This window comes from Apaloderma vittatum, unplaced genomic scaffold (assembly GCF_000703405.1).
Source record: "Apaloderma vittatum isolate BGI_N311 unplaced genomic scaffold, ASM70340v1 scaffold16713, whole genome shotgun sequence".
NCBI classification, from domain to species: Eukaryota; Metazoa; Chordata; class Aves; order Trogoniformes; family Trogonidae; genus Apaloderma; species Apaloderma vittatum.
In genome coordinates, this window is record NW_009709985.1 from 82,135 (window position 1) to 95,182 (window position 13,048).

Genomic DNA, 13,048 nt, shown 5'->3' on the forward strand with positions numbered 1-13,048 from the left:
GTATTTTTCTTCAGAATGACTATTCTCATTAAAAAAACCCTAATTTAAAAAAGACAATTATTTTTTTAAATCTACGATATGGCCCAACTAATAGGGATTCTTAAAACTAAATACTATGAACCACAAAAATTAATGCCACCTGCAAGCTGTAAATATGTGTATTATTTAATTTTTTCCCAAGTATTTTCTTTGGCTGTTACATTCAGCTGAACAAGGCCTAAAAATTGTCAAACTGAATTCTTGTTTAAGAGTAGAGCTCTAACTACTGCCAGTTTGAGAGAAACACACATCCAGGTTTAGGGAATATGTTTTATTTATTTTGGCTGCAGCGCAGGGTAGAACATTTTCCATCCCATCCGAATGCAGTCAAAAAGGTTTTGAAATATTGCACAATAAAAGCCATTCATTATATCTGTCTCCTCTCCCTTCCAAAAACAAAAATGGCTGACCAGCTCCAAATCCGCGCAGGGGGCAGGAAGATGGGAGTCAAGGGGTCACTGGAAATAACCCAAGACTAACATCAGGTTTTTCAGGTTTGAGTTAGGGAATATGTTCCATGCCCTCATTCCCAGCGCACACAGGTTTTTCTTCTTCCCCCTCCAAAGCTTGGTTAAAGTAGTTAATTGCTCTGTTATGCACAATTTACAGGACTTAATTACAAAACTAATACATCAGCCTTCTTGTCCATAAGTCACAGGCACAACTTCATCTTTTCCACTGGGACGCGGAGAAATCGGACCTTACCTACTTCAAGTTCAAACATTTGGATCCGTACTGTTTACCTCCCAAATTTTAAAAACATGCAATCCGAGGGGATCCCAAACTACACTTTACAGTTTGTTCTCAGATTTATTTCCATTGCTCACCTACCTGTTAGCAGCTTGAAAATGAAATTTCTTTCGCTGCCCACTCCTGTTTCTGTTGCTCAAGCTACCCTTGGCATACTTCAATGGCTCCCTTTTCTCCGTCTCTCCGTTTTTGCACACAGATCTAACAATGCTTTTCTGTTTGCTTCCTCGTGCGCAGAGCAGTTCACCACTAAAGTCTTGCCAGGTCTAAGTGAACTGTAAAAGCACTAGAGAATTCAGAGTGAGAAGGAGGAAGAGGAGAGCACAAACATTTTAGTGCATTTCTAAGCACAGCAACTAGATGAGGTGACTGGCTGAACATAAACCAGCAAGATTTATCTGCAACACTCAGGCTGCCCTACAAATATCCCCTTCTAGTGCCCAGGAGGTCAGAAGCAAGTAGAGAAGAGTAAGCTGAAGCTCAGGTGAAGCTTTATGTGCAATCAAACGAAGTTAACAACAACAAAAAGGCATATCCAATTCTTGTTCTTTCCTCTGCTTAGCACGACTGTCACGGCGAGAAACCCATTTTACTTCTGTTAACTCACGCGTGAGAAAACTTGGTCACATTGTCTCCGCTTTTGCGACAGACGTGCTTCTCACTTATTGCAAAGCACCGGCATAAAATAATTCCTGGAAAACACTAGCACCTGCCCTTTAAAACTTTCTGAAGAAATCAGGTATAGAGAGGGTTGCTCTTTGTACCTTCAGCTCACTAGCACTAAGCAAACACCAGTCCAGCTGTGAAACCCTCCGTACTGCTGTCAGATACTCACCTATCTGGGAATATATCGAGACTGCACTTCGTAGGATGGCGCAACCAAGAGCGGTGTGTAATTACTCTTACTTATTAACGACATTATAATTACAGAGTGGCAAAATAATCAGTCTTTCCAGGACCCACCACCTCTCCTCTATGTAGGTGAGAGCACGATAATCAGACAGCAATGCACTAAATGCAATTATTGGGCAATACATGCTTAGTGCCAGCTATTACCATACCCGAAGCCATTTCAAGCCTATATAATACAGCACTTATAGGTAGTGAAGTACTTTTAAACACAAAGTAAGCTTTGTAACAACCCTCTAAAGAGGGAAAAACCCTCTCTGTAGAAGAGTAGAGAGAGGAAATGAGAGGTAAGTGCCAATGCCCTGGATTTATTTAGATGCCACTAAAATAGAAGAAGTCAAAACAGAGCCTTAACTCGAAGGTTTCACACCAGGAGGCTGCATCAAGCCGACCCCCCCCGCCCCACTGCGCAGTGATGCTTCACGGATCAAACAAGAACTCGACTGGGGTTTGCACGGCTGACTTTAGGCATTCTTCTGCCCGATGACTTTACAGCAAACAAAGCTGCAGAACACCATTAAAATCTACTCCAGACAGTGCTGCAATTAACAGCTGAAAGCCAGACCCACAAACTCAATCCCTTGGTCTGCACTAGCACACAATATACCTTTAACTTTAACTCCTACAGCTCAACATGGCAATGAAGACAGAGATGACTTCAGGAAGTTCTTCTGATGATTGAAAAGGGATAGTGAAGCCGCTGGTCATTCAAAAATTAAAGTTAACTCAATTTTAGAAAAGCAAACCTGAACACGGAACAGCATTGCTCACTCTGCTGTTCACGTTCCTGTGTCACGGCAGGACCAACAAGCTGGGCCAACAACTCTTTCAAGAGTCTCTAGAGACTCTCTTCTGATGAAGAGCAGCGAGTCACACGGGATGTGAACGTCTGAAGTACTAGAACCATTTTGCCAGCCTTGCATGAAGAGCTCTCCCAAATTCTCCAGTTCCTTCCCACGTTAAACAGCTCCCAGTGTCAGCAAATCTCCAGCTCCTCATTCTGTGACAGATTCTGTCTCAGGTCTTCAAGCCCCAAATCACCTCTTGCAACCCTAATCTCTAGCAATCAGAAAACACAGCCAGAAGAGACCTCGGGAGGCCATCCAGGCCCTATCCTTACCCCTAGGAAGGCTCATATGTCATTCCTGACAGGTATTTGTTTAATCTGTTCTTAAAAGCCTCCAGTGATGGAGATTCCACAACTTCCCAAGGCAGTGTATTCCCATGCTCAACTATCTCTGCTGCTGCAGCTTTTTCTTAATGTTTAACATTTTTCTCTAATTTAAACACATTATTTCTTGTCCCATTCAGCAGACATGGAGAACAGATTACGACCCATCCCCCTTACAGCAGCCTTCTGCACAACTGAAGAACTGTCTCCTCTCAATTCCTCTCCAGATTAAGGCCCATTAAGCGCCACCTCTTAATTTTCCTGTGGGTTCCAACCTTGCCCTCATGCAAGCCACGCAAACTGCTGGCTCCTAACGAGCCTTTTCAACCAAGCTGTGCCAGGAAGAAAATCCAAGCTTTGCTTTCTTCTCCTTCCTCTCGCTCTTCTATTTCTGACCTCTAAAGCGGACGTAAGCCTTTCCACTCCAGAAACCTCAAGGAAGAGTTACCTGCCAGTGCTGCTGGGACTGACGCACCCTCACAAAACGGGTGTTCCAAGCACGATTTTAGATGAAGCTCTGCAGTGTCACACACGAGTTTATTGACTCTTTCTCCAGCACAGCTCTTTACTTGACCTGACTATTGAAGTCTTGTATTCAGCACCCGACACCCACAGTTTCCAAAGGGTTCACTCACTGCTAGGTTTGGTACCTAAAAGCTGTTAGGTAAATCCTAATATCTCGGCTGCAATTGTAGTGCCCTGTGTTTGAGAATGCAATGGGATTTCCAGAGAGCCATGTCTGAACACACTGCATAAGCGTTTCATTTTGGCACATTAATTTCAGTTGCTCTTTTGATTATTTTTTTTGAATGTCAGAAGTAGCAGCTATTATTAGTTTTAATCTCAAGAAGCTTTAGATTTTAACCTTAGCTAGTATCTCTCCAAAGATTTCGTACGTTACGGTATTACTTTCAAACTCAGTTACAAGCGCAAAAAAGCTCATGTCAGACTGCCCTCTCCTGGCAAGCCAACACTCCGGCGTAGCGATGAGCTGCAACCCGAGGAACTATGGACATTCAGTTTCCAAACGCAAAATTTTCATTGACACAAAAGCAAATCCCAAAATGAAACATCAAGGAAACTGTTTTGATGACTTCGGTAATGTCTCTAAAGCAGCATAAGATGAACAGCATTTAAGTAGTGAAGTTTCTTTCGAGTTGCCTTACGAGTTCTTGTCCTGGGAAAAACTGATGATGTCTGCAGAGAAAAGTAAAACATGCATAAAAATGAAACTGTTCTGTTTGCTTTCAAGCTTTATAAAAGCAGGCAAGTACAGAAAGTATTTTATTCCACATCAATAACGTTAAGAACAAGGTCACAGAAGAGATCATTTCCAAGAGAAAGCTATTTCCTTCAAGCTGGCACAGGTATTTCACTAGGGCTGAAACAGAACAGTATGAAAAATGAAAGCAACAGCAAACGTTGAAGTAGACCACCTACAGTCATCACTTTTTATTACATTGTTCAAACTAGAAAAATGAAAACAGTAAATGACAGGTCAACTACTGAATAATGTGTGCTGTATTTAGTACACATACACCAAAGCCTGGAAATGTCCAGAAATGAAGTACAGCTTTATTGTATGATGAATGTTTCACTTCCCTTAGCCAATTTATTTTTTTTAATTAATGTTATATACAATAAAGACTTGAAAGCATTTTTTTTAACCTTCACACCAGAGAAGGAGAATTCATTAACTCTTTCTAACACAAAATTCAGTCTTACTTACAGGAACTCTACCCCTGCTTGTGCCCAGAAGGTAAAGCAAAGTCTTTTCAGAAGACACCAACAGCTTTCCCACCTTCTCCCCTTCACGCCCGGAGTGATTTCTTTCTTATTTGCAGAGAATCTCTCATGGGGTTTTTTAGGATATTTTTGAAATCTGGGAGAAAACTCATGCAGATTTCAAAAGCAATTTATAAGGAATGATCAAGCACATGGGAAACATCAACACTGCAAGTAATTCGAGCTAAAAGGGCATACTGTACAGCATCATGGTTCAACTACTGAAGACAAATCCACTTTTTATCTACTTCAATTAAACATCAAGAACATGGAAAAACTTAAGCTTGAATCCTGTTCTTTCAAAAACAAAAAGAAAAAAAGGAAAAGCTCTGTCAGCAAAACATGGATTACTATCAACTGCCAATCAAGTGAAAGGAACCTGTCACCACAGTCATCATGGGAGAAGAAATTTTTACCCTCTTAATTACCTGCCATGACTGACTCAGAGCATTGGTCTGGTAGACAAACAGGGCTCCCACACAGTCCTGAGCTTCAACCATTTTAGGCATCAAGGCAAGAGAAAACAATTCTAAGTTATCCAGAAAATGAAAAAGGAAATAAGTGAGGAAATAAGTGAGGAGATAAAGTGGGACGAAGAAGAAAACAGCACTTAAGAACATAAGTATCTAATACTGACCTTCGCTTTAGAAAACTGGAGGTAGCTGAAACCTCGCTAAATGTTATTGTTAGGAAATATTTCTGCTTCTTCATAGTGTTTTTGGTTACTTCTGTCTTTCCTATCCACAGGATTTGTTACACTCCTTCTCCGTGCTTGAGACCAAGCTCTTGGCTCTTGAAGTGTGGATGCGCCCAGGCTTTTCCTCTTCCACCTTTTGCAGGGACCGTCGGCAAGATGAGCAGAGTCATTGTTCTCCTTTCCTGGTGCTGAAAACTGGATGAGATTTTCTTCGCTGTGCGGAATATTCTCAGAGTCTGTAAGGACGGATGTGCTTCTTCTCCTGATTTTACAAGCTGGCAGGGGAGGGCTGGGTACTTGAATCCACGCGAGTCCTTCAGCTTCTGTATCCTTGTGGAACCTCATGCTGCGCCTCACTCTTCTCTCCCCATTGTTATAGCTCTGTCTTCTAAAAGGCTCTAAGGAGTCATTTTTGAGCTGAGGAGCAGATAAAACTTCTTCCACATTAAAAGAAGAAAGTGGAAGATCACTTCCAGTTATTTCCAAGTTTTCAACGGGAGGAAAATAGCAGGCACTACTTCTCCTTCTTCTACTTCTTCTTGGTGAATTACCTTTTACAGAATCTTTTTTGCGGACACTTTGGGCAGCCTCATGTACAGCAGTGTCCTGTTGCTCCAGAAATTCTAGCCCAGTTAGTTGTTCTGCTTTATTTAGGAGATTTCCTTGAAGTTTGTCATTTTCCATCCAGAAACCCTTTTCTTCTGCCTCTTTTACACACGCAGTCTCTGTACCTTCTTGGAAATCACTGGATGTACCAAAACCACACGTCACATCTGGCGCAATATTTGAAAACTGAAAGAAAAAAAAATAATTGGTTTGATTTTTTTTTTTCAATATAGCCACAAGTTAATCCACAAAAATAATGGTTTTAAACAGCTGAAAACTAAACAACTGCTGCTGTTTTCCTCATCAAGTCTAGTCCTTCTGAAAAAACCCACCCAGAGTCCTGTGTGTTGGAATCTGCTCCAATGGGGGGTCAAACTCATGTTGCTTGAGGCCTTGTTCAGTTGGGTTCTGAATCCCTCCTTCCAAGGACGGAGATTCCACGGCCTCTCCAGGCCCATTCCACTTGACTCAGTATTTTTTCTTCCCCAAAACATTACTTTTTTGATCCAACAACACCAAACGCAATTCTGACTTACTTTCCAGCAGTATCCTGCAGCATATGAGTTACCTTGTGACTGCTGCCTGCAGCAGAATTCAGATCCCCGTCGGAAGGCGGGAACACGGCGCCATCGCTGGAGCTGCCGGCCTCTACAGCGTCCTGCTCCTCAGGGCTCACACAGCTAGGAACTGTGGACATGTCTCTCCCTCTCCTTCTTTCAACCTCTGGCTGCTGCTCAACATCCTTGCTTGAATTCCCAGCTTTGGTGTCATCTAAAAACACGTCCTCTGAGTTACAATAAACACGTGGTTACTTGACTCTACTCATGAATGGACAAGAATCTTTTTTAAAACATGACAACAGAAGTTTTATAGTATTTCACTTAGATAAAAGTTGTCAGATTTACATTGGAGTGCAACAAGAGCTAAATTTATCCAGTTGGAGTTTATTCATCTGTTAGATACTCCAGACTCTATCATTACAGAAGCAATTAAAAGTAAAATAATTTCTACTGGGCCCTGTACCTATGCACAGAACTCAAGAAAACTATCAACCACGGTTTTTATTTAACTGTTGAAATAAAAAGTTAGAAGCAACACAAAGAGCAAGGCAAAACAAACCTAAACCCACGTTACCTGACAAGAGTGCATTTGCTGTTGAGTTTGGAGATGAGGCAGCAGAGAAAACTTCTGGAATTTCAGGAATAGGGCTGAGAAGAGGTTTCTTAGAAGCCATCTCTCTTTCCCCATATAAGGGTTTTTTTACTTTTTTCTTTCTTCTTTTACCAAAGCTTGCACGCTTTGTTTTCTGAAAAAGATAGAGAAGACTGAATAGAGCACAATGTAATTATAATGATCCTGTACAATATTTTCCAACAAATAAGTGACACCATTACTGGATTTTGATAGATAACAGTTGTTTCCCCCAAAATGAAATTCCACTTGTTCGGCCACCTACAAATTAATCTAAAAACTCAAAGCAAAGGAGAGATCAAACACAAGATCTGATCTGTTTCATTTAACCATATCAGAAGTCAAAGAAAGTAGCCTTTGAGCTCAAAACTATAGATTCTTCACTCATGCTTAGTTTGAAAAGGAATATGTACTTTCCTTTCCCATGCATGAGAGCAAAACACTTTTAGAAGTCTCACACCTTTACACTATTTAACTAGCACGTAACTGGGTAAGATCAAAGAACTACTACTGCGTACACTTGGTGAGAGAAGAACCGTCCACTCAGTTTCTGTCCCCAAAGTTTGAAAAGTGACACCCACTCCCTCCTTTCACCTCCAGAAAGGATCCTTTTTGCCCTGCAAGAGTTTAAACCCCGCTAGGCAGCCCTACCAAGCAGCAGGAAAGAGGGGTGAGGCAGCAAGTGAGGGAAACCAGACTGGCGTGAAGAATACTGGCAACAACAGGAAACATAACATCCTTTAAAAAAATCTTTACCACAAAGATTATTATAATCACATAAAAGAAAAGACACTCAGATAGAGAATTAAAGGCAGCATTCACGAGCTGCAGTGGGCCATCACTAACCTGTGTCTTTTTGGCAGCAGTTGTGGTTACGTTCTTTTGTCTCTGAATCTTGTTCTGTCTGGGATTTCTAGTACCTTCAGCATTCTTACTGCTCGTGGCTTCTGAGACGTTAAAATCGGTCCCCTCAGAACCAGTGCCACGCTGTCGAGGAATATGACATTTAAGTTGGTGTGGTGCAGGCCTATGGGCATGCGCACACGGTTGCTTTTTTCAAAAATACACCCCAATCCAACAGTCCTGAGGATCACGCTGCAATTCATACCCTACAGTATAGCCCTACTGATACAAAGAAAAGGACATCCTAAAGCTACTTCTTTCAGAGAATATTAATTACTTTTTTCATATTATTCTTTTCTCCATACACCTGAATATGTAGGAACCTCACACCTGAGGCTGTAAAAACCCTCAGAAGCATCAGGAGGTACAAAAGACAACAGTTCTGTCTGAAGAAGTTAAAAAAACCAACCAACCAAACGAAATGAAACATCACTAAAGAACTTACCTTCCTTTTAGTAGAGGAACGAGTTTCTATCACATCAGATTTTTCAGGTTCTGCTATTATACAGGAAAAAATAAGAATATTGCCTCAATTTCAACACAAACGCGGCATCATCAAAATAAACCTTAACAGTTTGCGTTACAAAACTGCGAACATCCAAATCACAACATCAGAACCTGGATAGGAAGCCCAATTACTTAAAGCAGTAAATGTAATTGGATCAGCCGCTTTCATGGAAAAATACCACAAGGCCGAATCTAAACACCAGGGACACACTGCAGCTACTGCAAAAATCTTTAGGAGAAAGCAAGAGCATTGAAATTCCAGCACAGTTGAAATATATCCCCTGTATTAAAATCAACTGAACAAAAAATCCCCATGTCATCTCTCAATTTTTAAATACAGAAAGATGCATTATCTAATGACAAAAACACAAGCTGGGCTTACCTTGTGCATTTTCAATAGGTAAAAGGTCTTCTGCAGCAACAGGACCCTCCACTAGCTCTTGAAGAGGCTCAACACATTCCTTTAAACAAGAAAAGTGTTTTGGGTTTTTTTTGCAATATACTGTACCAGATAGATACTGGAAAACGTGTGGTTCATTAGTGTGCTTAGAACAGCAAAGCGATTTTATTTCTTTTCCCTTAAAAAATGGGGCAGCTCATGTGCTACATATGACAAGAAATAGTCTCAAAAGTGCACCAATAAGCCAAGGCAAAAACATTTCATGTGCTCCCAGTACTCAGCCTTAACAATAGCTCTACAGGCCAAAACGTTCTTTAGAATTCATAAAGCAGAAAGAAAAGTTTCCAATATCATTTGAAAGTTTCGAGCAGAGTGTGTTTCAATACTGACTTCTTTCCAAAATCAAGCAGACTGGGAAAAAAATTAAACAAAAATGGAAGATTCACAGAGAGTGAGAGGCTGGTTTTATAGCTTTAAAAAGGCAAACAAACAGTGAACTTACATCACCGCAGTCAAAGTCCGGCTGGGACAAGGGTTCTTCGCTGAGACTCGACCTTGCAAAAGGGCTACGACTTTGTAACTCCGGGTTCCGGACTGGTGTCGCTCCTTTACGCAACGGAGTATTTGCGGGCAAAGTTTCGTCAAATATTTCTGGGCTTAGAACTTCTCCAAAAGTAACTCTTTTCTTCTTTGGGTTTTCAGCTTTCTCTGTTGTAATAAAATACACAGCTTAGCTTTACAAGGTCCTTTTAAGGGTCTTAACATTCTCTGAAAAAAGTCACAAAGGGGTCTCTGACCTGTTTGCAAGGCTTCAAAGATTTGTGCACAACTGGAGACTGGGGGAGATTCACCCCCTCCTCTGTCAGCTGCATCATTCCAGTATTCCTGGCAAATTTAAGTGATACAATCATCTGCTCAGTATAAGTGAATGAAAACACTGTCCTTGTTCAAGTCAAAAGTGAAAATAACTTCTTTTTTCTGTAAGCAACATTCAATAATCAGTCCTACTGTTTAAAAAACCTACTTGTTTTTGAAATGAAGAAAACCAAACAACATACATGCGGATCTTCTCCTAACGTGAAAGCTTCAAACAAAGCTGCTGAGATGACCAAACAGCAAACACACATCCAGTGATGATATTAAATTATTTCTGATGCATGTCAGTTAGTCGAAAAGTATCTTTAACCACAATTCAAGCTCTGGTAGTTGAATAATGACTGCAGAAGTTCGTCCTTAGCATTAGTACGTCCGTATAAGCCAGTAACCAACCTTTGTGCTCTCCATTAGTTGCTTCACTGGAGTTTTCAATACCGATCGCAGGTGGGAGCCACTCTGTTTATGGTTATTTAATGAAGCATTTCCTGTTTGTAGTGGTGTGATGGGTGGCTTGCTTTCACCAAATACTTCCAGGCTCGGTTCCTCCACAAAACCGACTCTCTTTCTGCTTAGATCTGGTGTGACATCACTTCTAACATCTTCAGCGAAGTGGTCAGAACTGACACCTTTAGAGCAAGCAGACAGATATGGCAATTAAAGACTGAAGTAGAATTGTGAAGACTTTAGCACTAGCAACACAAACTACAAATGTACAAATCTCCACACACCCTGAGCTCCTGCTCATGAAGCATTTCCTTACAAACATGCTGCTTGTTTTTACTTTCTAATAAGAATACGACAAGGATCACAATAGTGATGAATCCTCTTACCTGTTTCTAAGTTATCTTGAATTAGAACAGCCTCCAATGACTCAACAGGACTGTGTTGGTCGTAAGTCCAACCCTAGAGAAAAAGTTACACATTATATACAAGTTCAGAGCATCTATTTATAGACACACTCACCTGACATGACAAATAAATAACTATTTGCAAACGCTGCCTTTTAGAAGAGCACGAACTACACAGGTTTTTAACCCCAGAAACAAGGATTTCAGAATTCTCAGTCATCCAGTACCTTACTTCAATTTATTTTCCCAAAACACCAAGGCTAGACAATTAAAAGGACGACATACCACAAATGAAAAAAAAAAGGATTGAAAACCTCATGTTTTCTCCTTGTTCTTTGCTCACACTTATGTAAGTACCTTTGAAAGGGCAGCAGCAGGTTCCGTGACAGCTGCCCCTTGGCACGAAGACAAGATGGTGCAGATCTTGGTATGAGACCTACTGGTGGGGGTCAAATTTTGCCTCAAATTTTCTTTCAAACCTGCTCCACTGTTGCCTGACAGGAAGTTTTCACTCTGCTGATCCACGTGCTGTTCTTCTGTATCAGGTACTTTGTTCTCAGCTGCACCAACTAAAACCAAACAAACCACAGAGAGAAACTTCATTTTTTGTTTGTTTTACATTAAGTGTTTGTAGGAGGACCTGATGTCTGAGACAAACCATTCACCAGAAATACAATGAACTTACAAGAGCCTGCATCATCCGCTTGTGACAGTCCAGAGAAGCCAGTCTCCCCTCCAGCTTCTTGTATGGATTTAAAAGACATCTGAAAGGCATCTATCTTGTACTTCAACGACCTGACATTTTCACGTTTGAAAGGACTCATCTGCTAAAACAAAATCGACATCAGGAGACTCTTTCTCCCCCACAAGACAACACGGGCTCTATGACGTTGCATTTGTAATTCGGAATTAAACAAACTCAGAGAAGGAGCAAATCTTGTATTTAACCTGGCTGCTGTTCTAATTGTGTGGTAAAAGTAAGCAAAAAAGGAACTGTATCAAGAAATCTGTTAAATTTTACTGCCTTTCATGATCTGACCCTCTAGACCAGAATTTGGTTTCTGACAGTCTGTGCTAGTTTTGGTTAAAATGACAAGTCACTTATGCCAGTATTTACTTCACTTTGAACTATCAACACTTTAATGAGCCAAAAATCAAGCGTGCCAAATGCAGGAAAGTAAAGATTATGGTAAACAAAAGTTAAAATGCGTGGGCAAGCTAGACATGGAGAAAAGCCTTCAGACTCCACATAAAAGAAACCTCTAACGTCCCCTCACTGTAAAGTAAGGTGCCCAAATGAAGTCAACAAAATTAAGGCCATGGTTATTCTTTCTACTGGCTTCTTCCCAAGACCTCCCTTCTTCTGCCAGTACGTGCTGATTCCTGGGGGGAACTAAACTAGCACATTAGATACTTGAGAAAGACTCTCACCTGTGTAAAAGCTTCTGTTTTCCTGTTGCTTCTTTGCTGGGCGAGGTATTGGATAAGGGTATTATTTTCTGGCGACCCCCGTACTCCAATTGTTGATCTTCGTCTTAATTTTAATGAAGCTGGAGACTTCCCTGAAATAGGGAGAGGAGAGGAAAAAAAAAGTTATTTACATTTTTTGTAAGAATATCTGAAACTTTAAAATGGGAATTTTTTTTGTTTAAGAGTGATTTATGCTATTTATGAAAACATAAAAAATCAGCTGCTCAGCTCCAGAATCCTTCCCAAGCAAAAGTAAATTAACCAAAAGCATTATTAACTAATCTCTATATCAAGCAAGGAGCTGTCTTTCTTTTATTTTTTCAATTGCTAGTTAAGGGAGTGTCTACCCATACTTGCAGAATTTGTCTTTTAGTGCTTCCTTGTGAAACTCACTGACACCTACCAGCTGAACAGAAAAAAAACTGAGTGGGAAACATCACGTCAAAGTCCGATCCTTGGGGATATTTAAACTCAGCCAGACAGCCTGAACCTGAACCAAATTAAAGCTTTTGGTAAGTGCTTGGACAAGATGACCTCCAGGTGTCCTTCTGAGAAGGCCAACAGTTCTCAGCCATGCCAGTCTTACCTAGAGATCGCTTAGCAAAACTTTCCTCAGTAATCCCAAACTCAGCAATTGTTACAGTTGCAAAATCAACCGGCGTTTTCCTCTGTTTCTCTGGTATTCCACAGTCTGAGTTTTCTTCTGCTTTGTCCCTATTAGGTGTCAAGTAGCACTGATCCCCCAAAGAGTCAGGTGTCCTTCTCAACAAATTTTCCTTAGTGTTCAAACGTAAGGTACGTTCACCAACCACATCCCCTTTTGTCGTGTCAAAAAAGCATTCAGTAAACTGACAGCTCACATCCTCCTCGGGATACAATTCCTTCTCGAGGCCTGT

General features: G+C 40.9%; 1 protein-coding gene across 1 annotated transcript in view; it reads right to left on the bottom strand.

Moving 5' to 3' along the window:
• Positions 1–5,327: 5,327 nt before the first annotated feature.
• Positions 5,328–13,048, bottom strand: part of CDCA2 (cell division cycle associated 2) — a 7,923-nt gene continuing 202 nt past the window's right edge. The window contains exons 2-15 of the mRNA XM_009867150.1: positions 12,739–13,044; positions 12,114–12,244; positions 11,368–11,509; positions 11,040–11,242; positions 10,665–10,737; positions 10,228–10,460; positions 9,756–9,843; positions 9,461–9,666; positions 8,941–9,019; positions 8,497–8,549; positions 7,995–8,135; positions 7,092–7,263; positions 6,526–6,743; positions 5,328–6,143 (exon numbers count right to left, since the gene is read on the bottom strand). Coding sequence (XP_009865452.1) covers positions 5,328–6,143; positions 6,526–6,743; positions 7,092–7,263; positions 7,995–8,135; positions 8,497–8,549; positions 8,941–9,019; positions 9,461–9,666; positions 9,756–9,843; positions 10,228–10,460; positions 10,665–10,737; positions 11,040–11,242; positions 11,368–11,509; positions 12,114–12,244; positions 12,739–13,044 — 2,861 coding nt within the window. The remainder of the gene's footprint in view (positions 6,144–6,525; positions 6,744–7,091; positions 7,264–7,994; positions 8,136–8,496; positions 8,550–8,940; positions 9,020–9,460; positions 9,667–9,755; positions 9,844–10,227; positions 10,461–10,664; positions 10,738–11,039; positions 11,243–11,367; positions 11,510–12,113; positions 12,245–12,738; positions 13,045–13,048) is intronic.